Consider the following 26143-nt stretch of genomic DNA (forward strand, 5'->3'; position numbering starts at 1 on the left):
ATTGAGCCAGCCAGGTACCCCTATTATTTTTAAATTTTTTACGTATTGGGGCGCCTGGGTGGCTCAGTCGGTTAAGCGTTCGACTTCAGCTCAGGTCACGATCTCGCGGTCCGTGAGCTCGAGCCCGGCGTGGGGCTCTGGGCTGATGGCTCAGAGCCTGGAGCCTGCTTCCGATTCTGTGTCTCCCTCTCTCTGTGCCCCTCCCCCGTTCATGCTCTGTCTCTCTCTGTCTCAAAAATAAATAAACATTAAAAAAAAAATTTAAAAAAAATTTTTTTACATATTTAATTTTTTAAGAGTTTGTATGAGCAAAATTGATTCCAATCGGGCAGCGCCAAACTGGAAGTAGTTAGGAACGCTATCTAATTTGTTCATTTTACCTGCATTAATTAGGATATTGATTTGGCTGGTTTAATTTTTTTTTTTAATTTACATCCAAGTTAGGTAGCATATACTGCAATAATGATTTCAGGAATAGAATCCAGTGATCCATCCCCTACATATGACACCCAGTGCTCATCCCAACAAGTGTCCTCCTTAATGCCCCTTGCCCATTTAGCCCATCCCCCCACCTGCAAACCCTCCAGCAACCCTCCGTTTGTTCTCTATATTTAAGAGTCTCTGTTTTGTCACCCTCCCTGTTTTTATATTTTTGCTTCCCTTCCCTTATGTTCATTTGTTTTGTGCCTTAAATTCCACATTGGAGTTAAGTCATATGATATTTGTCTTTCTGTGACTAATTATGCTCAGCATCATACTTTCTAGTTCCACCCATGTTGTTGCAAGGTTTAATTTTTTTTTAATTTTAATTTTTTAAAAGATATTCTGCTATTTATTTATGTATTTATTTAGAGAGAATGAGCAGAGGTGGGGGAGGGGCAGAGAGAAGGAGAGACAGAATCAAGAACTCAAGTACAATGAGATCATGACTGGAGCAGAGATCAAGAGTTGGATGCTTAACTGACTGTGCCACCCAGGTGCCCCTAATTTTTTTTAATGTTCACTTATTTATTTTGAGAGAGTGAGAGAGAAAGGAGGGGGAGGGACAGAGGGTGAGAGAGAGAGAGAGAGAGTCCCAAGGAGGCCTTGTGTTGTCACCGCAGAGCTCCATACAGGGCTCCATCTCACAAACTGTGAGATCACGACCTAGGCTGAAATAAAGAGACAGATGCTTAACCATCTGATCCACTCAGGTGGGCCTGATTTGGCTGGTTTAGAACAGACTAACTACATAAAAATTTTTTTCTCCCTACAAAAAATCTGAGTTATTAGTCAATGGGAGTGGATGGCACTGTAAAATGATACCCTGATTCCTTCACCTTCGTCTAGGGACACAGGTCCCTTCTCTTGTGGCTCTGTTATCCTAGGGTCTGGTTCTGGTATGCGTGGTTGAGGCTGGGTCATCCCCGTTCAAGTATATGCCCCAGCCCAAGGACAAGACACAACAAAAGTGTGAGAGGAGGGAGGGCAAGCAGCTTTCTGTGGGAGGATGTGATCCTTCTGCTCCTGGCTCCTTCTGCTCCTGGCTCATTAGAACTTAGTCACATGGCCAAATCTAGCTGTAAGAGATGTGGGGAGGTTAATTTTTTATTTTTATTTTCCTTTTAGAGAGAGTGTGACAGAGGGAGAGAGAATCCCAAGCAGGCTCCACACTTAGTAGAGCCCTATGCAGGGATTGATCCCATGACTCTGGGATCATGACCTGACCCCAAATCAAGAGTTGGATGCTCAACCGACTGAACCACCCAGGCACCCCACAAAATTCATTTTTTTAAAGTTTATTTATTTATTTTGAGAAAGTGAGCATGTGAGCACTAGTGGGAGAGGGGCAGAGAGAGAGAGAGAGAGAGAGAGAGAGAGAGAATCCCAAGCAGGTTTTGTGCTGTCAGCACAGAGCTGCACTCAGGGCTTGGACTCATGAATCATGAGATCATGACCTGAGCAGAAATCAAGAGTCAGACGCTTAGCTGATTGAGCCACCCAGGTCCCACAAAACACCTTTAAAAATTAATTTGAGGGACAACTGACTGGCTCAGTCAGTAGAGCATGTGATTCTTGGTCTTGGGGTCATCAGTTCAAGCCCCACACTGGGAGTGGAGTTTATTTAAAAAAATAATAATTTGAGATAATTTACCAAAAGATGTATAAAGGGCTACAAAGTAGCTATCAAAACAAGTAACAAAATAAGGGAGAAAGGGAAGAACAAAGGGGAAAAAAGTGTATGAGTAAGGTTAGTGGTCAAAATAGATGCCATGCATACTTCAATAAAAGAAGGGGTGGGATAACTTTTTTTGTTTTTTGTTTTGGCCTGAAGCCAAGGTAATTTATCCAAACTGCTGATTTGCTTTTTTAAATATTTCACCCATTATGTATTTTGTTTAGATTTTGCCCTGTCTTCTTAGAGATTTGATGGTCTTGTAAGTTGTATGCTACAATAACTAACCCAGAAAATTCAAATTTAATAATTGAGAGCATTTTGAACATTGAAAAAAATTATTTGGTTAGCAAGTCAGATGCAAAATACAAAAGAGAGCAAGAAATGTGTTTAAGTTATTCACCTTTCACATTGTGCCTACCCATTCACTGATAGCTTATAGAAAGCATATTTAGTAAATTCCAAATGACTGACTATTCAAAATACCAGACATGCACATGATCTCCTTATTGTGGAAATTTGCCAGCCAAAAGCAGTTGTGTCTCAAAATATACTAACAAATTTTAACTATAATCTATATATGTATACACAACTATAAAAGTGAAAGAACAAAAAAAAGAAAGAAAAATGGGGTGCCTGGGTGCCTCAGTTGGTTAAGTATCCAACTCTTGATTTTGGCTCAGGCCACGATCTCATGGTTTGTGGATCAAGTCCCAAGAGCCTGCTTGGGATTCTTTCTCTTCCTTTCTCTTTGCCACTCCCCTGCACGGGTTCTCTCTCTCTCTCTCTCAAAAGAAATAAACTTAAAAAAAAGACTATGAAAAAACTATAATCATTATTTGGTTGTGTTTTGGTTGGATTGCAATCTACAGGTTGGAAAAGCTTTCATCAGATTTCTAGTTCTTTCCAGCTTTGATCCTATCTTTCCTTCATTCGGTAAGATGTTCTATCATTTCGTGTATACTTTTTAAAAAATTTTTTTTAATGTTTATTAATTTTTGAGAGACAGAGACAGAGTGTGATTGGGGGAGGGGCGCAGAGAGAGGGAGACACAGAATTCAAGAAAGGCTCCAGGCTCCAGAGCTGTCAGCACAGAGCCCGACGGGGGACACAAACCCACAAACCCACGAGATCATGAGCTAAGCCGAAGTTGGACACTTAACCGACTGAGCCACCCAGGCACCCTCATGTATACTATCTTTAGACTCCAAGTCAATCAGAGAATGAAGTCATTATGTTGCTATTGATCTTGCTCACTATGGTAGTACCTACATGCAGAATGAGGAGGCTGTAAAGGTGCAAAATGTGTGACAGCTGCATGTTTTAGAGACATCATTTGTCGTTTTCAGAAGTATCTCACGTGTGGTGTAGCAGGAATCTCAGCTTAAATCTAAGCTGGGTCTGTTGCTGGGTTCCAGCATGTCTGGGCATGTCTGGCAAACTGGTGAGGCAGGCCTGAAAGAAACCTGCTGACATGGGGGCTGAGACTGCTTCCTAGAACAGAACTCATTTTAGTGGAAGAGAATGAGACAGAGAAGCTCTATAAGAAAGACTTAGTCATTGGATGGGGAATAATAAATGCAGCTTGGGGTGGCTGTTACTCAAATCTGTCGCCAATCCAAGGCCCATGAAAGCATGTCTGGGTGCCTAAGAGAAACAGAGCTCTGAGTAAAAACATAAAGAGCTATTTCACTGAAAACCTTCTCTGATATTGGGCACAAGCAGTCTGCCTCGGGGTTCCCCTAAAACGGGTCCACACAATCATCTCCATTTCTGCAGGCTACACTGTGGCTTTGGCTGTTTTGCCTGTGTCACAGGTCCCAGAATGGAGCCTGCAATGCCTAGAAGAGCAGAGCAGGGAAGGAGGCCCCTGGGAGAAGAATGTGTGAGTATATGAAAGTCCTCGTACCCCAGAGGCTCCTGGAAAGCTAGAGGGGTCCTTACTTTGTTAGTAGGCTTGGTAGGTAGAAAAGCAGAGAAATTCAAATTACTGCTAATCCAACTCTATTAGTACTGTGGTCGATGGGTTTGAATACTATTCCTAATCAAATAGTTCTTATGCAATGGTGTATTATCTGGTAACCTCTAATATGCATAGAATCACATATTCTCCTAGCGGGAAGAAGGGAACTATAGAAGCAGTGATTTTCAATCTGCAAAGGACCAGTATTTTTTTTTTTTTTCTTAAATTTAGTGGACTGATACTTTTGCAAAATATAGTAAAAGTGAATTACTAGACTAGAATAAACTGATGACATCAAAATATAAGCCCCATTTTTTTTATTATTAGATTCAGTAGGCATAAAATTACTGTCAAGTGGTTATAGAAGTTTCCAGAAGCTAATTTCAGTACTTATCTAGCTACAGACCAGTAACAAATAGTTTATGGAGGTGCACAGGTCAGTAGACAGTGGGTGGTCCTATCCACCCACCTCTCACCTGATGCCGCTGGAAGGAAATCCATCATCCACAAGTCTGGCCTCTAGCCACACACTTCAGTGAGTGGGATAATGACACTTTAACATTGTGGTTATGTAGGAGAGTGGCCCTGTTCTAAGGAGATACATGCAGAGTAATGATCTGCAGCTAAACCCAGATGGAGGGAGAAAAGGAGAGGGGGTAGAGGTAGGGGTTAGAAGAGAGGAAGGGGGAGGGGTAAAGTGGAGGGGTAAAGAAGAGAGAAGAAGGGGCACCTGGGTGGTTCAGTTGGTTAAGTGTCCAACTCTTGATTTTGGCTGAGGTCATGATCTCCTGGTTTGTGAGTTTGAGTCCCCTATTGGGCTCTGCACTGACAGTATGGAGCCTGCTTGGGATGCTCTGCCTCCCTCTCTCTCAGCCTGTCCCTTGCTCTCTCTCCAAATTAAATAAATAAATTTTAAAAGAGAGAGAGAGAGAGAGGAGGAGGGCCTGAGAGACAGAGGAACACAGGCTGTGCTAAAGTGGCAAAATGTTAATAATTGATGAATCTATGCAAATGTATAGTGGTTTATTATTTAATTCTTTGAAATTTTCAGAAAATTTGTAATTAAAAAAAAAAAAAAAAGTCTCTGGGGATGGGTGGGACCTGAACTTTAGCCAGTTCCAAGAGAGCTCATTGTATTCTCCAAGTCCAACAAATACTGCAGCTAACGCATTCACTTATCGCTTTGATACCTGCCATTTCCACATGTTGAATCCCCATTCACTTTCACTCTCTTCACACTTTTCTTCTTATCCCCTATGCATTAGCCACCGTTGCAAATAACTTCAATCATATCAGCACATCTTTAAAAAACAAATCTCAGTGTATGTTGTCTTCCAGAGTCAATTTGTTTGTTCAAGATTTTATGCAATTTAATCTTAAAGTCTTTTTTAGTTTTCTAGATTGCTTTCTCATGGTTGATTAACACTGTCCAAAATAAATTTTTATGTGTTTCCATGTTTTTATTTCTCAGTCCTAGAATTCCCCCTCACATAGAATTCTATTTGTCACTCTTCAAGATTCAGCTCAAATTAATTAAACTTACATGTAGTTATATATGTTACTATACAAATTTGTTCAAATCCTACATCCTTTATGAAGTTTTCCTTGATTAGCTCAGCTAAATGTTAACCCTAATTTCCAGGGTTTAGTACAGTGCCTGGCACATACACTTAGTATACGCTTTGCAGTTAAACTCTCTGATAGTACTTAATTTACAATACAGGATAGGACATTCCTTGTCTTTCTCAAAGAGTGGCTTTGAGGCTGAAATGTTTGAGGTTAGGATTTTGCATTGTATGTGTGTCTGAAGGTATTTGTAAACCATAATGCCCCATACTATTATTTAAAAATTTTTTTGCTTTCCCTTGAGGCAACATATGGAACATATAATAGCTATCCAAAGGCCTAAGGCAGCAGATACAAAACTGGGGTACTCATGGTCTATGAAGACTTTTCAAGATGTGTATGAGTAGGAGACTACTGTTTTAACATAATCAGTTCTCAGATCCTCACTTCTCTCAGGTGGCTGTCTCTAAAAGTGATCTGCCTGAAAGTATGCCTCTGGGGTCAGAGTGTAAAGTTCTTTCCAGCCTTCCTTATCCCAACCGCCCCTCCCCTACTTTAAAAAAAGAAAGGCATAATTCTTCCCCATCCCAAATATTACCTAGGTGCAATACCCTGGGGCGGGGTGGGGATGGGGGAGCAAAAAATCTCTAGGACATCAGAAAAGGAACAATTGACTGGTAAATGAGAATGGGTAACACATCCTTTACAAGTCTCCTGGTTTCAGGTTACTTGCTTTCAACAAAGTTTATAAACTAATAAGAGCTGTCAGCTGACCATTTTTGTTAGGGGTACCTGGGTGGCTCAGTGGTTAGTCTCTGACTGGCTTAGGTCATGACCTCTAGGCTCAGGAGTTCAAACCCCACATCAGTTACTCGGCTGTCAGCACAGAGCCTGTTTCAGATCCTCTGTCCCCCTCTCTCTGTACCTCCCCTGCCTGTGCTCTCTCAGAAATAAATAAAACATTTAATAAAAAATGAAAGTACTTTTTGTTAGATCTTTATGTGATTTTTTTTTTTTTTTTTTTTTTTTTTTTGGTATATAACTTGGAAGGGGTTCAAAGATTCGAGTGGCATTACTAAAAACTCCATTCATTTTCATCCACTCATTTTTGGAAACAAGTTTCTTCAATGCATACATCCATGGAATTGAAAACTTGGAATAGAATTGATGCTGAACTTGTTCTCATTCTAGTAATTACTCATCCACCAATAAAATAGACTAGTTGGAACTAGGAGTTCCATCTCTGTAAGATGCATTTCCAACAAAATTTAACTTTTGTGTTTAATACTTACATACATGTAAGTATTTAAAATATGTGTTTTGATCAATTGAAATAATAAGATTTAGGATTTTATGATAACAGGAAATTTAAAAACTCTTACATTTCAATTTATTTAATTTTATTACAAGGAAATATAAGATGATCAATACAACAGTTCAAATAGGACATTTATTATTAGTATAAAGTTCTGGAGGGGATGCCGAATATAAATGAGTTCCAGAAGATAAAGGAAGGATGGAAATTAACCAAGTATAAAAGAAATTGTATTTTAAAAAGTGGATATTGGTGGATATTAAATCCCTGCAGTATTTAGAGTTCATTGGCTACATTTAAAAGTGTGACAGTTATAAAATATTTATAACAAGCTGAAGAAAAATGTATATTTATTTTTAAACTATATTAAGGATGTACAAAATTGTTTTACAGGACTCCTGAGCTAACAAGTTTGAAGATCTTGAACATAAGACACATTAGCTCTGATACTGATTTAACCATTTCTTGGGGTATTCAAACGAAGGTTGGACCAAAACCTGTGGCTGCCCCTATGGATTTAGTACCTTGCATTGTATTACTTATTTTTATCCATTTTAAATATCTCTCCTCGTAGATTACAAGCTCTCAGAAGCCCGGGGCTCATTGCCTGGCTCATTGCCGGTACCCAGGGGCACTCCCCAAACATCCCCGGAATGAATGACTTTATCGTGAGAACTCAGACGGCTGTTAAAATCCCCGGCTAGCACTCAAGCTTTCGTTCTGCGTGTCCTGGCGGCTGCGAGGAAGGGGAAGGCGTGGGAAGGCCCCAAAGAAACTCTGAGGACTCGGCGGATCCGGGCGGGTGCCGGGCGGGTACACGGGTGGGGGCGCGGGCGCGGAATCCGCGGCCCGGGGGAGGCGCTACCTCGTGCCGCCGCGCAGGCGCGCAACCGTCTCCGCGTGAATGCGCGCAGTCGCGCGCCTGTCCCCGCGCGGGCTCCGTAGCGCGTGTGTAGGCTGACGCAGCTCGCGGGCCCTCCTCCTGCTCTGCAGCGGCGTCGGCGGAGTTTTGGGCGTTTGGGAGGGGGCGAGGGAGCTAGAGTCGGGAGAGGGAGGCGGCGGCGGCGGGGAGGAGGAGGAGGAGCAGGCGCCGCCATGGCCGCCGCTATCACCGACATGGCCGACCTGGAGGAGCTCTCTCGCCTGAGCCCTCTGCCCCCCGGCAGCCCTGGCCCGGCGGCGCGGGGCCGGGCTGAGCCCCCCGAGGAGGAGGAGGAAGAAGAGGAGGAGGAAGAGGAGGCCGAGGCCGAGGCGGTGGCTGTGCTGCTGTTGAACGGCGGCGGCGGCGGTGGGGGCGGCGGCGGTGGCGGCGGAGTGGGGGGCGGCGAGGCGGAGACGATGTCGGAGCCGAGCCCCGAGAGCGCCAGCCAGGCCGGGGAGGACGAGGACGAAGAAGAGGACGAGGAGGAGGAGGACGAGAGCAGCAGCAGCGGCGGGGGCGAGGAGGAGAGTAGCGCTGAGAGCCTGGTGGGCAGCAGCGGCGGGAGCAGCAGCGACGAGACGCGCTCGCTCAGCCCCGGCGCCGCCAGCAGCAGCAGCGGGGATGGGGACGGCAAGGAGGGCCTGGAGGAACCCAAGGGACCGCGGGGCAGCCAGGGCGGCGGCGGGGGCGGCAGCAGTAGCAGCAGCGTCGTCTCTAGTGGCGGCGATGAGGGCTACGGGACCGGGGGTGGCGGAAGCAGCGCGACCTCCGGGGGCCGGCGAGGCAGCTTGGAGATGTCGTCGGATGGGGAACCCCTGAGCCGCATGGACTCGGAGGACAGGTCAGTGCACTGAAGCGTTTTCCCTTCCCTTCCTCCTTTTGCACTCATGGGCCCCTCAGAGGGGGCCGAGGGGACTTTTTGCTGAGATCTCCCCGCTCCCCAAATCTTCAGCCCTTCCCCCAGGTTCTCAACTTGCAAATCTCTCCTGGTCGCCGCGCCCCTCTCGCTGCGGATAGCCGCTTCCAACTCTCAAACCATTTCCCCCCAACTCTCCTTTCCCCGCCCTCTTTCCCCTCGGCTCTACACTCTTTACGAACCTAAGCACAACTCTAACTCAGAAACAATCCTCAAAGTAGGCCCAGATCCTCTGGCAGGGCTTAAGAGGGCCTTGATGTACACACCTCAGTACACAAGGTTAGCTTCATCCAACCGTGTTCGCGAACACTTGTCAGAACTATAATTGACAAGTGTTTTCCAACATGGCTGGTCTCGCCTGGATTTAACAGAACTTCCTTGTTCGGGGAGGAGACCCCAACTATCACTTTTCGCTACTTAATAGGGAAAAGACTAGTCTTTTATATTTAATCAGTGCTTCTAAAGTCCCTAATGTGTGGTCATTAATATGATCTCCAAACTGATTTTAGTAGCTTCTATTTGTGATCAAATCTGGGAGAAAGTTTAAAACAAGTATAAATTATTGTAGAAAAGAATAATGAGTTGATATCCTTTAAAGTAATTTTACGGAATCAAAGAGTTGGAATCATAATAAAATACAGTGTGGTAGGAAACACTCTATTAGTGTGTGGTTTATAATCTTTATATAGTAGTGCTTTAACATGGATGTCATGATTTTAGAGGATAATATTTAAAGTCATGTATTGGAGAGCTCGCTGAAGAAAGTAACATTTTTTTAAAGCTTGTGAGAAATAACGTGGATACCAACAAAAATAAGCTTAATTTTTTTCAAGACATTAAAATTTATTGTATTAGTATGTTTCAATTGTTGTTATTACTTTTGATCACTTTGGAAACTAATTGGTTTTTAATGTACTTTTTTAAGCGCAGAGAACCATGTCATGTATGTTCTGCTTCTAAAGTATACTAGCATGTATTTTGACCATCTAGTATTTTGATGAACAGTAGAATTTTTAACAATCCATATTGATTTGGCTTGAAAAGCTTTAAGTATTCTAAAGTTCTAGAAATTCTGATTGGTAACTGATAAAAAGACCATTTTGGTTCATATTTAATATTATAAGGAATACCAAGCTTTAAATATTATGAAAATACAGCTTTAGATAAAGCTAGTGAGGAAAACATCTTGGATGGGCTAAAATAAACTACAAAAATTGTACTAAACTACATAGGCATGGCAGGAAGGAGAATGTCTTCAAGACCACTAAAAATTGATGAGAACCACACAATGAAGTATATGTTATTTATCCTTTTATTATATCCTCCTTCATTGGTACCAGTAGATGTTTGAAAGTTGATATTAGTTTATACAGTTAGCATCTACCATAGTTCTTCCATTTATCTAGAGTGCGGACACACACACACACACACACACACACACACTCACACTTAGTACTGCACAATTTAAATATCTCCGCCTCATTCGCACAACTCTGGTGCAAGATAGGTATTATTTTGACTTCCATTTAACAGATGAAGAAGCAAGTTGAGTGTCTTACTCAAAACAGTAAGTATAGAATGCAAGTGGTAGAGCTGGATCTGAATAAAGTACATTATCAAGTCCCCTGCTATTTCCACTTCACAAGAGTAAAAATACTTCACCTTAAATAACAAGGTGTATGTGTCAGGATTTTTTTTTCTTAATCTTGTTTTTTTTTTTTTTTTTAATATCTGTCTACTACATCCCTTTAGGGGATGATGGTTGGTCAAGTAGTATTTCAGGAAGTGGAGTTTTGACTTCATATTTATAAGGTATACACTGGAATATCTAATTTTACATCATATTTCAGAGTAAGGAGTAAGAGATATTAGTGCCACAAGTCCAAATAAGGTTCAGACCTGATAATCAAACATACTTGGTTTTCTTAATGCTTGAACATAAGAGACTACAAAATCTCGTAATCATTTTACTGTTTCAAGGTAATAAATTTATCACTTGTATGAAAAAGCTTTACTGGTGAAGCTGGTTATGGTGGTCTTGATAATCTTAATTCTGAAATGACCCCTTGTTGCCTTTTAAGTTTTTTTTTTTTTTTTTTAAGAGTCCTTTTAAATTTGGGAAGGAATCATAGTTCTTAAGAACTGTCCTGCAGATTACACTAATCTATGTGGATTTTATAAATTGATTTCATGGTAGGAGGTGTATATTTTGTAACCGATGGAAAGATATTGTGGTTTTAAAGTGCTTTTAAAAAACTTGAGGCATTCTTATCAAAATGATTTTATCATTAGAATTTACTGTTTCTTTTAGAATGCCATTCAGTTTTTCTCACTTTGAAATGAGATCATGCTTTTGAGTTTATCTAGCATACTTTAGAATTTGTTGAAATATCTTAAATATTTTTGACTGTAAGTGCTTTTTAAGAAACATTTAGATATAAAGACTTAGATATGAAAGCTCATGATCCAAAGTGTCAGTCTACAAGTGTGTACTATAAGTGTTGTGTGGTGAACAGTGACTAATTTATAAAATGAATAAATGACACTTGGTACAAAAACATTGGTTATTTTCCCTGTGAGAAAGTTATTCAAAACCAGAGTAAGTGTATTATTAGTGTGTTTATTTTGATAAAGTTAGAAAAACAAATGTAATTTCTTTTCTTTGGAGGAATATTGAGCTGTGCAAGACCATTAAAAACTAGTTTCTCTTTTACTTTGAACCTAAGCTTAAATACTTTTTAAAAAATTACCACTTAAAAATTATAACCTTTTGGGTTACTTTAGAGGCTAATTAATGTTTAAATAGAATTTTAGAATTTAAAATGTCTCTGAAATTTTTTTAGTTGACAAATTCTAGCTATTGAGTCAGATTATACATTGAAAATATTCTTACCTTCTTATCTGTATAAGTGAACTGATAATAACTTTTTTGTGGTTGTCTTTTTGTATATATGTCTATATACATATATTTTCAACTAGAATAGAAACCATGACTTATTTTGAAAAAGCCAAGACTGCTTTTCAGCCACTTTTATCAGCCTTCCTGGGTAAGTCCAGATGTCAAGTAAAAGGGCATGTGTAAGGATGGGATGATAAGGAAGGGCATATAGTTTGAAACTTAATGATCAGGAAGGCCAGAGGCCCTTACCATTTTGTGGATCAAAATTTGGAATCCCAGCCTTACAGGTTGCAAACTTTGAGGTATAACTAACATTGCTCAGATGCTGGTGAGATAGACCTATATTGCCCAATTTCTCATTAGTATGATTTGGAAGATCTTATGATATAGAGGCTAACCAGTCATTCATTCTTTCATTTATTTAGTTCTGAGAGATAGCCTGAGCGTGCGGGGGGGGGGGGGGGGGGGGGGGGTGGCAAAAAGAGAGGGAGAGAGAATCTCAAGCAGGCTCCACAGTGTCAGCCCAGAGCCCAATGTGGGGCTCTTCTCTCTCATGACCAACCATGAGATCATGACTTGAGCAGAAATTAAGAGTCGGACGCTTAACCGACTGAGCCACCCAGGTGCCCCTTGGACTCCTTTTAAAAAAAAAAATGTTTATTTATTTTGAGAGAGGGCTTGTGCAAGTGAGTGGGGAGGGGCAGAGAAAGAGAGAATCCCAAGTAGGCTCCATGCTGCCGGTGCAGAGCCCCACAAAGGCCTCCATCTTAAGAACCATGAGATTGGGACCTGAGCTGAAGTAAGAGATGCTTAACCAACTGAACTACCCAGGTGTCTCCATGATGAACTTTCAGTATTTGCCTCTTCAACTCTGAAGCAGCTGTCTATAGGCTTTGAAATCATTCTTTAAACTACCTTTTTATTTTGATTAGGGAAAGAAGCTTGTAGTAGCTCTCAGTTTTCATTGATAATCTGTATCTCTCGGTTAAAGGAAGGTATGGCTCTGTGCCAAAAACAAACCATGAAAAAACTACAGACTTCAGGGTTGAATTTATGGAGAGATTCTAAGGGGCCATTTTACTTTTAAGAAACATAAAGACTACTATGTTTAGTCAATTAGAGAATCCTGTGTGTAAGTTGACTTACTAACCAAACAGGTATTTACTATGTGCAGGACTCTTCACTGAGTATTGTGGAAAATGGGAGGAAAAAATACTTCCCACTTCATGTTGCATATTGCTGTGAGACTTCATTCCAACTGTAGGTTTTGCTCTAGTTCCTAGCACAAAACTTCATTGGCTCTAATGTAAACAAAGTCAAATTTCACACCTTGCCAATTGTATTAGCTGTTTATTGCCGTGTAATAAATTTGTCTCAACTTTAGCAACTTCAGGGAACAGAATTTCTTACCACGTGTGGTTTCTGAGAGGAGTGGAAAGGCTTAACTGGGTGGTTCTGGCTCAGGGTTTCATGAGGTTGCAGTGAAAATGTTGGCCAGCATTGCAGTCATCTGAAGACTTGACTGGGGCTAGAAAAGTGTTTCCAAGATGGCTCACTTATTGTAGCACTTGGCAGGATGCTTCAGTTACTCACCAAGTCAATATCTGTTTGTGTGTGCTCCTGACATAGCAGCTATTTTCCCTCAGAGTAAGTGATCTGAGACAGCAGGAAGAAGCCACAAAGGCTTTTTATGACTTAAATATACCTGCTTATGTTTTATTCTTCCTGTCTTTTTATTCAGCAGAGAAGTTTTTCCTATTTTTCTTTTCATTCATACCCTGTTACACAATAATTCTTTCAGATTTTTTCACTGAGGCCACCTTTTAAAACCCATCAAAATGCCACAACGAATCCTTTCCTGGTTTTCATTTCTTTTTCCTTTTAGTTCTCACATATGTATTTTTTGTCTTTTTTCTCTCCCAGCCTATGGCTCTATTCTATAGGTGGAGAGGTTAGAATATTTCAGTATTAAGAGCATGTAATCTGAGTTAAAGGAAACAATTCAGATCTTTGTATTATGATTTTAAGTAATATCTTTGAGTCTTAGTTTCTTAACTGTGAAGAAAGTTTAGCTTTTACTGTGAAGATTTTAAGAGTCCTGTGAACTTTTCTGAAGAATCCATGCTATTTGAGTGCTTGCTTTATCCTTTTTTGTTGTACAGTGGTATTTTTGAGAACAGGGACAGCTCAGTTCATTTAGATCTTTATCGTGTCTAAACACAGTATCTTGGATATGGTGGGTACTCAGTTATTAGAATTAAATGGAAATGCCAATAATAGAATTTGTATAAATAAAGGAGACTATAAACTGAGGGCTAGGAATTAGTGCCTTTGGTTGGATCATTGTATTGTGGTATTGATAAATTTAAAAGGGTATTGGGTCAGTGTACTCCAGTAAGGCCATTGAGGTCATATGCAAAATTTTATGTGTCTCTGAGAAGATGTCAACAACTTCTATCAGCTTTTCAAAAGAGTTTGGTCTAGGTTAAGAACTACTGCTGGCTCAGTTGGTAGAACATATGACTCTTGATCTCAGGATTGTGAGTTCAAGGCCCATGTTGGGACTAGGGTTTACTTTACCAAAAAAAACCCCCAAAAACCAAACAAACAAACAAAAAAAAACCCCTGCCAACTTAGAGGAGGTCCAGAGGTGCATGATAAATGTTTAAGTGATCAGACAATTCTGAAATTGTGAATTTTTATAAGACACGTTTTTATAAATGAGTATGAGTGTGGAAAATCCAAAACGGATAGTCACCAGAGGGTTTTTTCCAAATCATTGTTAAGGCATTTATTGTATAAAAATGCTTAACATTTTATTAAAGTTAAATGGAAATTTTGAAGTTAAGGAGAAAGTATAAGGAGTAGTGGTTTAAGTCTGTGATTTGAGTCAGAATGTGTGGTTTGAATTCTGGCTCTCACTTAAACTGGTGACTATGAGACCTCACGAGGAGGGGAGACAGACTGCACAAATGAACTAGAAATAGCTAGTAATGATCTTTTGTTGTTATGAAGCAGTATAAGATTTGAATGCCAAAAAGTGCCAGACCAGCTGTTAAATGTGTGGCAAGTATCTGTAAATGAGTGCTGCAGAAACTTGCAAAAGGAAATGCCAGGTCAAATATTTCATTACAAAATCTACATTTTAATCAGCTTTCTTTAACATGTATATCTATTCAGTGGTTGACCTAAAAGGTCTCAATACTTTTTAATGGTTTTTAATATGTAAGCGAAGCTGCTGACCTATTACTAAAAGTCTTTGGGGTATGTTTTCTAGTAATGGTAATGGATTTGCAGTGATCTAACCACATGTTGAGTTCATTTTTATGACTGATAGTTTGCTTTTGTGAAAATAGTGGTTATATTGGCCTTAGAACTAAATGGACAATTTTGGGCATGGATCAGAGGGATGGATGGATGTTTAAAAAAAAAAAATCACATTTTGAGCATTTACTCTGGTAGTTAGCATGGTGCTCTGTTTAGTGATAAGAGAGAAATGTGATAGTGCCTCCCCAGATACTTCGTTTTTATTTTAATTTAATTTAATTTTATTTTAAAGTAGGCTCCATGCCCAGTGTGGGGCTTGAACTCACTACCTGGAGATTAAGAGTCCCCTGCTGGGCAGACTGAGCCAGCCAGGCACCCCCAGATACTTAGTTTTTAATGAGAAGACTAAAAAGATGACTCCGTTGTTTCCTAGTTTTTCTGTAAATTGTTTGTGACACAGTACATTAAAATAAAAAGTCAGTGATTAAAGTTTTCGTGGGGAGAGGGCTGAGTTTTAGGGTTAGGTGAGTGATGAGAAATTTTTAGAAAGCCTAAATGAAACAGAAAAGAAAGAGCCAACCATGTTCACGAGGCTTTCTGCTTAGATCAGAGGATTCACATTGGAACTGAGAAATAAGAACGGCTAAAGTGAGATTTTGCATGCCAACACAGATGTGGGCATTTTGTCAGTATAGGTTTGTGAATCAGATTCTTTTTCCTCACCCCAACTTCTGTTTTTGTCAATCCTAGTCACATTCAGATCTTATCTCAAGCATTTTCTCAGGCGAACTATTCCTGATTCTATGTTAGTCACATTGCTAGCATTCCCAGGTTCTTCCTTGACCTTGTTAACATTTTATTATTTACTGTTTATTTCTCCTGCTAGAATGTATGCTCCCTGAGAATAGGAATTGTGTCTCTTGATGATTGTTCTATTCACAGCACCTGGCACAGTGCCTGATGCTTATTTTAGTTGTTTTTTTTTTTTTAAGATTTTATTTATTTACTAAAGTTTTTTCTTTTTTACTTTATTTTAGAGAGAGCAAGCAGTGCGGGGGTGGGGGAGAGGAGCAGAGGGAGAGAGAGAGAATCCCAAGCAGGTTGTACCCTGAGCAGTTCCCATGATGCTGGGATCGTGACCTGAGCCAAAATCATGCCCCTGACTGAGCCACCCAGGTGCCCCAAGATTTTATTTTTAAGTAATCTCTACAGACCTAACATAGGGCTCGAATTTATGTAACCCTGAGATCAAGAGTCACATGCTCTACTGACTGAGGCAGCCAGGTGCCCCTTAGGTATTCTTGAATGTATTTTGGATGAATGATGAAACTGCTGTGTTACAGGAAAATGTGGCAAAGGTTGGAAATTTTGGGAGCTGGGAGACCAATTAGGAAGTAGTAGGAATAGTACAGGTGTGAACTGAAGAGATTTGAGCTGGGGTAGAAGTTGGAGGAAAAGTCATGCTTGGGAAACAGAATCAAAGGAAAGAAAAGCTAATTTCCTGAGTGCCCTGTAAGAAAAATATTGTTATTATTTCTGAGTAAAAAGCTTTTTTCTTGAGGATTTCTTTGGAACAATAGCTTGCTTACTTTTCCAGGCATATCCAGCACTAAAATAACTAAAAGAAAAGTTGGGTAGTGAAAGGGCATGAACCTTAAGTTAGAAGGAATTATAATTTAACTTCTTAGAAGTTGTTTCCCTGCCTGCAAAATAGAATACTTTCGTGTTGTGATTAAATGAGATGGAATATGTAAAGGGCCTAGGGCTCTATTTAATTCAGAGAGTCATTTATCCTTCCCTTTCTCATGCCTAGAGATGTGAAAAGAAAACTCTGGTGAAAATAAGTGATTGAAATTGTAGTACTGGCTTTACTAGAGACTGCTTGTAATCATTTCATTTCTTTGAACTTCAGATTGATTCTTTTTCTTAAAAGTGAGGGTTTAAACAACATAAAATAATTTGGAGCTCAAATACGATAATTCAGATGTAGACTTGGCAAATATTCTCTTTTATCCTTTAGACAAACCCAGAATATTGCAAGCATGGCTTTGCTTTATCCAGGATCTCAAAGATACTTTAGATAGGTTCTTCTGGGTTCAAAAATCACCGTAATTTATGGTGTTGTATTGAAATATTCATTTGTGTTTGTCTTGTCTAGGCTGTAACATTTTTTAAGAATTAAAATCTGGTTCTATTTATTTTTATACTTCCTTTATTACCAGCTGCACTCACTCACCTATTACATTGCCTATCTTCAGAATTCAGGGATTGGTTGAATTTAATTGCATGTGGATGTACTTGATTACACAATTTCTTCTTTCTTACTATCAGGACTATAAGAAATAAGGAGAACTGTTTTGTGCCTTATATCTTCCCCAAAATCTTTTTAAGTTTTTTTCTTTTTTTTAAATTTAATTAATCTCTAAACCCATTATGGGGCTTGGACTCATGACCCGGAAATTGAGTCACGTGCTCTTCTGAGGCACCAAGGCATCCCTTCCCCCCATTCTTTAAAAAAAATTTTTTTTTTTTATTTATTTTTGAGACAGAGAGAGATAGAGCATGAACAAGGGAGGGTCAGAGAGAGAGGGAGACACAGAATCTGAAGCAGGCTCCAGGCTCTGAGCTGTCGGCACAGAGCCCTACGCGGGGCTCGAACTCACAGACCGTGAGATCATGACCTGAGCCGAAGTCGGACGCTCAACCGACTGAGCCACCCAGGCACCCCTCCCCCCCATTCTTTTTAACAGCATATGTGGAAACAGTATTTGAGAAAAAACGTGATGTTTGAATTATTTATTTATTTTTTGATTTTTGAATTATTTAGAAAGTGGACCTCCCATATTTTGTTTCCCAACAACAAAAAATAAATGCATATACTATTTTAGGAGAAAACTGCGAGTGTCTATTTTGCTTATGAATCTGAGACTCTTGAGCTAATTGAAAAGATTTTATGAAGTTCAGTTCACTGCATCCTCACAAACCGCTAATGAGGCGAGAAAGCACAGACATTATAACTTGCCCAGAGTTACACAGCTCCTTGAGAATGCAGGCAGTCCTGGCTCTGGATGTGGTGTTAGCTACTATACTGCCTAAGTGACTCTTATAACCAGCCTGGACTAGGGAAGTTTAATTAAAATAGTATTAAGTCAGTGGCTATTTTAAATTTCAACCTGTTTCTTTTGCAAAGAATAACTTAAGTACTTGAATTCATTTACATTTCTGGGCCTCATTTTCATTTGTAATTATAATATACATAGCCTGTATCTCTTTTAAGACTATGAAATACAAAAGTTGATATTTAAGTGTTGTAGTTTTTCAGTCTTTAGGGGAATAGAGAGTCTTTATTGGCATTTTATTTCTTTAATTTTAATGCTTTTCTAAGTCCCTGTCTTTCTGGTTTTCATTTATGTTTCAATATTCTAGAAAGATGAAGTGATACTAATTAGAGAAAACAGGGATTTTAGAAGGGCATTTGTATTTCTCAGTAAATACATTTACTAGTTCATTTCTTTTTTTTTTTCCTTCTATGTACTGATGTTGATATAAACTAGCATTGTAATGTATTCTTTTTTTTTTTTTTTTTTTTTTTTCTTTTTTTATTTATTATTGAGAGACAGGCACAGAGCATGAGCAGGGGAGGGGGAGAGAGAGGGGAAGACACAGAATCTTAAGTAGGCTCCATCCAGGCTCTGAGCTGTCCGGTCAGCACAGAGCCCGATATGGGCTCGAACTCGCAAACTGTGAGATCATGACCTGAGCTGAAGTTGGTTGCCTAACCAAGGGAGCCACCCAGGCGCCCCAAGTTCATTTCTAAATTATAAAACTTATGTCATTGCTTTTTATAAATACTTGTTAAAGTTCTGATAGTGGATGAATCAGCTGTGGAATTTTTTAGTGCTTTAAATTCATGTTGACAGTCATTTGAAATGTCTTTTGAGGTGTTGAGGACTACTGGAGGCATTTTTGTCAGAAATGTATGTACTGAAATCATCTGATAAAATCATATTTATGATTTAAAACTAAATTAAAAAAAAAAACCAAGTAATGATTGCTTCTGTATAAAATGGGTGTTATCCTTCACAGCAGATTTTTTTACGTACTGTCTTTGCATATAGACATTTTCCTGGAAATCTTTGTAAGAAGGTAAAAGATAAAAAAGGTAAAAGATAACTCCTTGTAATGTAATTATATTGAAATAGAATGTTTCTAGTATTACAGTGTTTTTGAAGATAATTTCTTGCTGATCTTGTCTTAAACTGTGAAAAATGTGGGTGGAGTAATCTTAAAGAGCAATAAACTAGACTATTGCTTTCTGGACTAGACTAGAAATGAGAAGGAAATTTAAAATGATGTGCACAGTGCATAGTAGTGATATAAGAATGCAACCTACTTGTTTTCCATAGGCTATATTTCATCATTGTTGCATAAAGTCCCTTTTGACCAATTTAGTGAATGCTGCTGGGTCTTGGGGAAAAAATCTTTTGTTTTTATTCAGAGAAATAATTGTAGGGATGGAGAGTAGTCTTTTTCTTGATTAGAAAAACCCATTTTAGCTTTTTAAATTACAGTGGTAATAGCTTGTAATTACAGTAACAATAGTAATAATAATATCTTGGTTTTGGCTAATGATTTTTAGTGTGCCTCCAATTAATTTTTATGATTATCTCAGTGTGACAAAGCCATATATTTTCCTTGCCTTAAAAATCCTACTTAAATTTGTCACTAAAAGTATGTGAGCATTTACTGTGTGCAAGGCACTGCACTACCTAGATTTAGGAGTTTACTCAAAATGAGAGGCTTATAGGTGATTCATAATACAAATCAACCAGATCATAAGGAAGCAGAATTCTTTCCACCTTAGGTGAGTAGGGAGGGCCTTAGGGAGATGTGACTTGAGCATGTGTAACACACGTAATAAAACAAGCACTTGTCTTTACTTCTTTTTTTCTTTTTTACTTATTTTTTCTAATTGCTTCTGAGTTTAGAGATCTAAAAGCCTGTGGTACCATAGCAGTTTGGAAGACAAAATCAGATGGCCTTACAGAAATCTGATGTGATCTAAATTCTTTTAGTCCCATTTACGACCAATTTCATAATTATTTGATCTTTTTAAAAATTTTTTTTTAGTGTTTGAGAGAGACGGAGTGTGAGTGGGGGAGGGGCAGAGAGAGAGGGAGACACAGAATCTGAAGCAGGCTCCAGGCTCTGAGCTGTTAGCACAGAGCCAGACGTGGGGCTCGAACCCACAAACCATGAGATCATGACCTAAGCTGAAGTCGAACGATTAACTGACTGAGCCACCCAGACCCCCCCTATTATTTGTTCTTCATAAAGAAAAATGAAAGTGACTTCCCCTTTATCTCTAAACAAATTAATATTTGGAGTTGGATTTTATGTTGACTTTGTTAGGCTCCTGTTCTAATGGTCTAAGTTCTAAATTTGGGACAAGTTCTACCTGAGGATTGGGTTGCTTTCTGTGACCTTGAATTACTTTTTTTATGAAACTAATTGACTTGTAGGAATCAAATTTAATAGTTTATCTTGTTATCAAAGCTATCCGCCTAAATGAGTCAGGTTATATCTAAGTGTTAAATATCCTTTGTGTGTGCTATATAGGTGTGCAAAAGCAAAGAAACAACTTCTTGTGTGTGCACACCAAGTGAAACTGTCAGTTATTTTGATGTATGATATGGGTTGTATTTCAGTATTTCTCAAATCTGTGATTTACTCAGATTTTTCCTTTGTGTAAGTCTGGCAATCAACTTTGGCATTAGTGTTTTATATTTGTCTGACTTTGGGCAAGTCATGTAATTCTGTGTCTCAGTCTGTTTTATTAAGATGAGGATACTAATAGTACCTACCTGATATGGTTGTTGTAAACATTAAATGAGTTACTACATATCAAGCATTCTTCTAGTTACTATGGCTGCATGATAACCAACTCCAACATTTAATGGCTTAAAACAGTCATGTTGCTTATAAATCTAAGATCTGAGCAGGGCTGGGTAGGGTTAGATCATTCCTGTTCCACTTGGTGTCAGCCTAGAACAGCATAAAGGCTGGGGACTGTAGTCACCAAAAAACTCACCCACTGACATTATCAGTCACACGTGTGGTGCCTGGGTTGAGAAGACTGAAACATCTGGGACTCCCTGGTATCTCTTTCTAGGTCTGTGTACTTTTTTCATAAGATCTCTTCAGCATGGTGGCTTCAGGGGAACCAGATTTCTTTACATGGTAGGTCTGGGCTTCCAAGCTGTGTGTCCTGAGAGAGAGTCAGCTGGTAGCTGTAGTATATGACCTTACCTTGGAAGTCTTGCAGTGTCACTTTTGCAGTAGTCTTGGTCTTGTTCAGATTCAAGGGTAGGTAATATTGAGTCCCATCCCCATGCCATTTTGAAAGAAGAGGATGTGGAAAGTGTATATGGTGTGGCTGTCTTTGGGAAATAGACTCAGTAAGTATTGGCAGTTATGATAAAGTATAGGAAGTCAGATTTAGATAGGCTATCTTGTTTTTGTGATACAAATTTTGATATAGTAAGTTACATGATCCCTTTTTTTCCTTAACAGAAAGTCATAAAATGTAACAGGCAGGCAATTCATAATTTTCTTTTTTTTTAAATGTTTATTTATTTTGAGAGAGAGTGTTTGGGGGAAGGGCAGAGAGGGAGAGAAAGAATACCAAGCAGGCTCTGTGCTGCCAGGGTAGAGCCCAATGTACTGGATCTTGTGAACCATGAGATCATGACCTGATCCAAAACCAAGAGATGCTTAACCAACTGAGACACCCAGGAGCTCCCATAATTTTCTTGAACTGCCTGTTTCTGTCTTTTTTTTTTTTTTTAGTTTTTATTTATTTAAGTAATCTCTACACCCAATGTGGGACTTGAACTCACGACCCCAAGACTAACAGTGGCACGCTCCTCTGACTGAGCTAGCCAGACGCCCCTTGAAGTGCCTGTCTCTTTTAACTGGTTTAGTTTTGGCTTTTAATCTCATTGTCAGTGCCTAGAATAAGGAGCAGGGCACAAAATTATAGTCTATTCCAGCAAATGGAGGTGAGGAATGGTAGAATTTCACTCTTAAAGTTGTATATTATTAATATATCCATATAATATTAGGTATACAACTTCATACTTTTGAAGAAGGCTTGTCTTAAGTGCTTGGCACTCTTGAATTTTAGCCTTTAATAAATTTGATTATAAGTATAGAAGAGACATAATCATTCTACTAGTAAGTGGCAATTTCATAGATGAAAGGAACGTCACCCACCTGTTAGCCAAATAACAACTTACCCTGCACTATGATTACATTAGGAATCCCTGATGTGTGGGTATAATGTTTACCTACAATTTGGTAAATACTTTGAAACTTTATATAGTATACTTATTTCTACACAAAGCTTATTACCAGTTACAAAGTTAAGCTAAGTTTATAATGCTCGATTTTACCTTGTTAAATGTAACTTACAAATCTGTAGAATTTTTGTTTCCTTTTATCTCATGCCACTTTCTTCAGTCCCTAGGGAGGACCATGTTCCATTCTTTAAAAATGAGAATTATAGAGGGGCGCCTGGGTGGCGCAGTCGGTTAAGCGTCCGACTTCAGCCAGGTCACGATCTCGCGGTCCGTGAGTTCGAGCCCCTCGTCAGGCTCTGGGCTGATGGCTCGGAGCCTGGAGCCTGTTTCCGATTCTGTGTCTCCCTCTCTCTCTGCCCCTCCTCCGTTCATGCTCTGTGTCTCTCTGTCCCAAAAATAAATAAAAAACGTTGAAAAAAAAATTAAAAACAAAAAAAAAATGAGAATTATAGAATATTTGGTTTTTTTGTTAAAAAAAATTTTTTTTTTAATGTTTATTTTTGAGAGAGACAGAGACAGAGTGTGAACAGGGGAGGGACAGAGAGAGGGAGACACAGAATCCAAAACTGGCTCCAGGCTCTGAGCTATCAGCCCAGAGCCTGACGTGGGGCTCGAACTCACAAGCCATGAGATCGTGACCTGAGCTGAAGTCGGACGCTTAACTGACTGAGCCACCCAGGCTCCCCGAATATTTGTTTTATAATAATTCAGATGGAAGCTATGAACCTAAGACTTCCTAAACATATAGTTTTCATCAGAGAACAAAAATAAAACCGCCTTGTTTCTTTAGAGATTAGTGAGGTTCTTTTGTGGAACCTCAATCAAGAACTTCCAGATCCTGAAAGAATTGGTTAGATGCCTTGATCATCCTTTTTTCCTATTACATTCTTTTTTTTTTTTTTTAAGATTAAAAAAAAAAATTTTTTTTAGTGTTTTATTTTATTATTTTTGAGACAGAGACAGAGCATGAATGGGGGAGGGTCAGAGAGAGAGGCGAACACACAATCTGAAGCAGGTTCCAGGCTCTGAGCTGTTAGCACAGAGCCCGACGTGGGGCTCGAACTCACAGACTGTGAGATCATGACCTGAGCTGAAGTTGGACACTCAACTGACTGAGCCACCCAGGCGCCCCTTAAGATTTTATTTTTGAGTAATCTCTATACCCAGTGTGGGGCTTAAAACTCACAATCCCCAGATCAAGAGTCACAGGCTCCAACTGAGCCAGCCAGGCGCCCCTTGCTACTACATTCTTTAAGTTTATGGTACCTTTTATCCTTGATGTCTCTTACTCTGTATGTAATACAGCTCTATGGTTTTTTTTAATTTTTTGTTTTTTTTTTAAATTTTTTTTAAAGTAGGCTCTACACCATCAGGACCCTGAGATTATGAGTTGCATGCTGTACTGACTGAGCCAGCTAGCCGCCCGTTTTCTTACTTTTTAATGTAAAATGCCATTCATTTCATAGTTAGTAGTTCCATAATTTTAAGGACTGTTGTTGAGAACATAAACAGTCTAAAAACAATTTATAGATTGAGTAGTGGATGAAATTTTTTCCCCAAATGAGTTTTTGTGTGGAACTCCAGTGCCTGAGACATGTTCAAATGGTATTTTATTAGTATTTAGTATTTGTAATCTCAAAATTTTTACATTAATTTATAAAGTCACTCAGAACAGTATAACTTTTTAAGTAAATTTAAATTCGAAGTAGGGTTTGTGAATGTTACAAATATATGTCAGTATTCAAACAGAATTTCCTTGTTCTATTTTGGCTGCTTAGTCTTGAAAATTTGACTTGCAGATATGGGCAGCTTGTCTTTCAGTCTCCATGTACTACACTTTAGTTCTGCTGATCAAGAGCTATGAAAGGGGATTACTAGTATGGAAATTTTGTTTGAAAAACACCATTACCTAATAATTGTCTTTATATCACAAATGCAAAAGTGACTAGAACCTCAAACTTAAGCTATAAAATTCTTAATAATTGTCTTATGTCAACCCTTTAATTTGTTATTAGCTCCCCAGGAGAGGAGAGCACATAGTAAGTAACTGGTCTTCTTGGAAGGTGTTTAATTGGGTAAGGCATAAGGGTATGATTTACAGATCTAATTTTTTATAAATGGACATGTGGAGGCCTAAATTAAATCTATAGTACAGACCTGCAACTTTGCTAATGAATGACATATTTTATAGGAAATTCTGATGTTTTAATTTTTTTTTGAGTGAAGAGAGTAAATTATACTTAAATTCAAATTATACACCCATATCCATTCGGGTCTCTGTTCCTAACTCTTCTTTCAAGTTAGACATTTTAGGGGCACCTGGGTGGCTCATTCGGTTGAGCGTCCAACTTCGGCTCAAGTCATGATCTCGCTGTCTGTGAGTTCAAGCCCTGCGTTGGGCTCTGTGCTGACAGCTCAGAGCCTGGAGCCTGTTTCGGATTCTGTGTCTCCCTCTCTCTCTGCCCCTCCCCCACTCATGCTTGCTCTCTCTCTCTCTCTCTCAAAAATAAACATTAAAAAAAATTAAAAAAAAAATAAAGTTAGACATTTCAGTAGCCTTGTAATCAAGAGCAGGAGAAAGAAAAGGACCCAAAGATACCAAGGAGAATCCATAGTAAAATGAATTTCCTCACAGGTGAAAAGAAGGCTCCTGATAAGGCTTCTCTACCCATTGGACCTCAGATTCAATTTCCAATTCAGGAATTAAACTCCAAATAAAACAAAAATATTCCAGCTCAGAAACCTACTCTTTCCAGTACATTTTAGAGAGTCATTTAAACTTTGCACCAGAACAGTGGTTCTTGAACATTTTACTTTTAAAAACTCCTTTGCTTTCTTAAGTATTTAGGAATATGAATTATATCTCAATAAACCTGTTAAAGTTATTAAAAAAAATTAAAGAGCTTTTGTTTATGTGGGTTATATTTATCAATAAACTTACAGGATTAGAAATTAAAACCAAGAACTTTAGAAACATTAAAAATAAACCAATTATATGTTTCTTTCTTTCTTTCTTTCTTTCTTTCTTTCTTTCTTTCTCTTTCACATAGGCTTCATGCCTAATGTGGGGCTTGAACTTAAGACCCTGAGGCTGGTAGTTGCATGCTCTACCAACTGAGCCAGCCAGGCACCCCTACATAGTATTTTCTTAATGTAAAATAACTTTTACTGTTAAAAAAATAGAAGAGTGATGTTGTTTTATATTTAACATCTTTAATGTCTGACTTTACAGCTAGTTTTTCATATCTACTTCTGCATTCAGTCTGTTGTAGTGAATTGATTTGGTTGAACTATGTGAAGACTGGCCTCATACAGATATGTAGTTGAAAAGGAAGGAGTCTTTTAATAACCTTTTTAGATTAATTGTGTGGCTATTTGATTATACACCCAAACTTGACAGGTGATAGTTTTTTTACAATGTTTGCAATGTGGAATCTGAAACTATATCAGTGAGCTTTTCTTATTCTGTGGCATTTAGACCGTGGGCTTGTCCTCCATCTTGATAATGTAACATCCATGTATTGCTTCCTCTATTCCTGTGTTTTGTCATTAGTAATCTGCCCTTTGCTTTTTAAAATTTTTTTTTTTTTTTTTAACGTTTATTTATTTTTGAGACAGAGAGAGACAGAGCATGAGCGGGGGAGGGTCAGAGAGAGAGGGAGACACAGAATCGGAAGCAGGCTCCAGGCTCTGAGCTGTCAACACAGAGCCCGATGCGGGGCTCGAACTCACAGACCGTGAGATCATGACCTGAGCTGAAGTCGGACGCTTAACCGACC

The 26143-nt window shown here is 39.1% G+C and overlaps 1 protein-coding gene across 1 annotated transcript in view; it reads left to right on the plus strand.

The window, feature by feature from the left end:
- Nucleotides 1–7946: 7946 nt before the first annotated feature.
- AEBP2 (AE binding protein 2) overlaps nucleotides 7947–26143 on the plus strand; it is a 71126-nt gene continuing 52929 nt past the window's right edge. The window contains exon 1 of the mRNA XM_060658231.3: nucleotides 7947–8762. Coding sequence (XP_060514214.1) covers nucleotides 8095–8762 — 668 coding nt within the window. The 5' untranslated portion in view covers nucleotides 7947–8094. The remainder of the gene's footprint in view (nucleotides 8763–26143) is intronic.

Source organism: Panthera onca, chromosome B4 (genome assembly GCF_046562875.1).
Source record: "Panthera onca isolate mPanOnc1 chromosome B4, mPanOnc1 haplotype 2, whole genome shotgun sequence".
NCBI classification, from domain to species: domain Eukaryota; kingdom Metazoa; phylum Chordata; class Mammalia; order Carnivora; family Felidae; genus Panthera; species Panthera onca.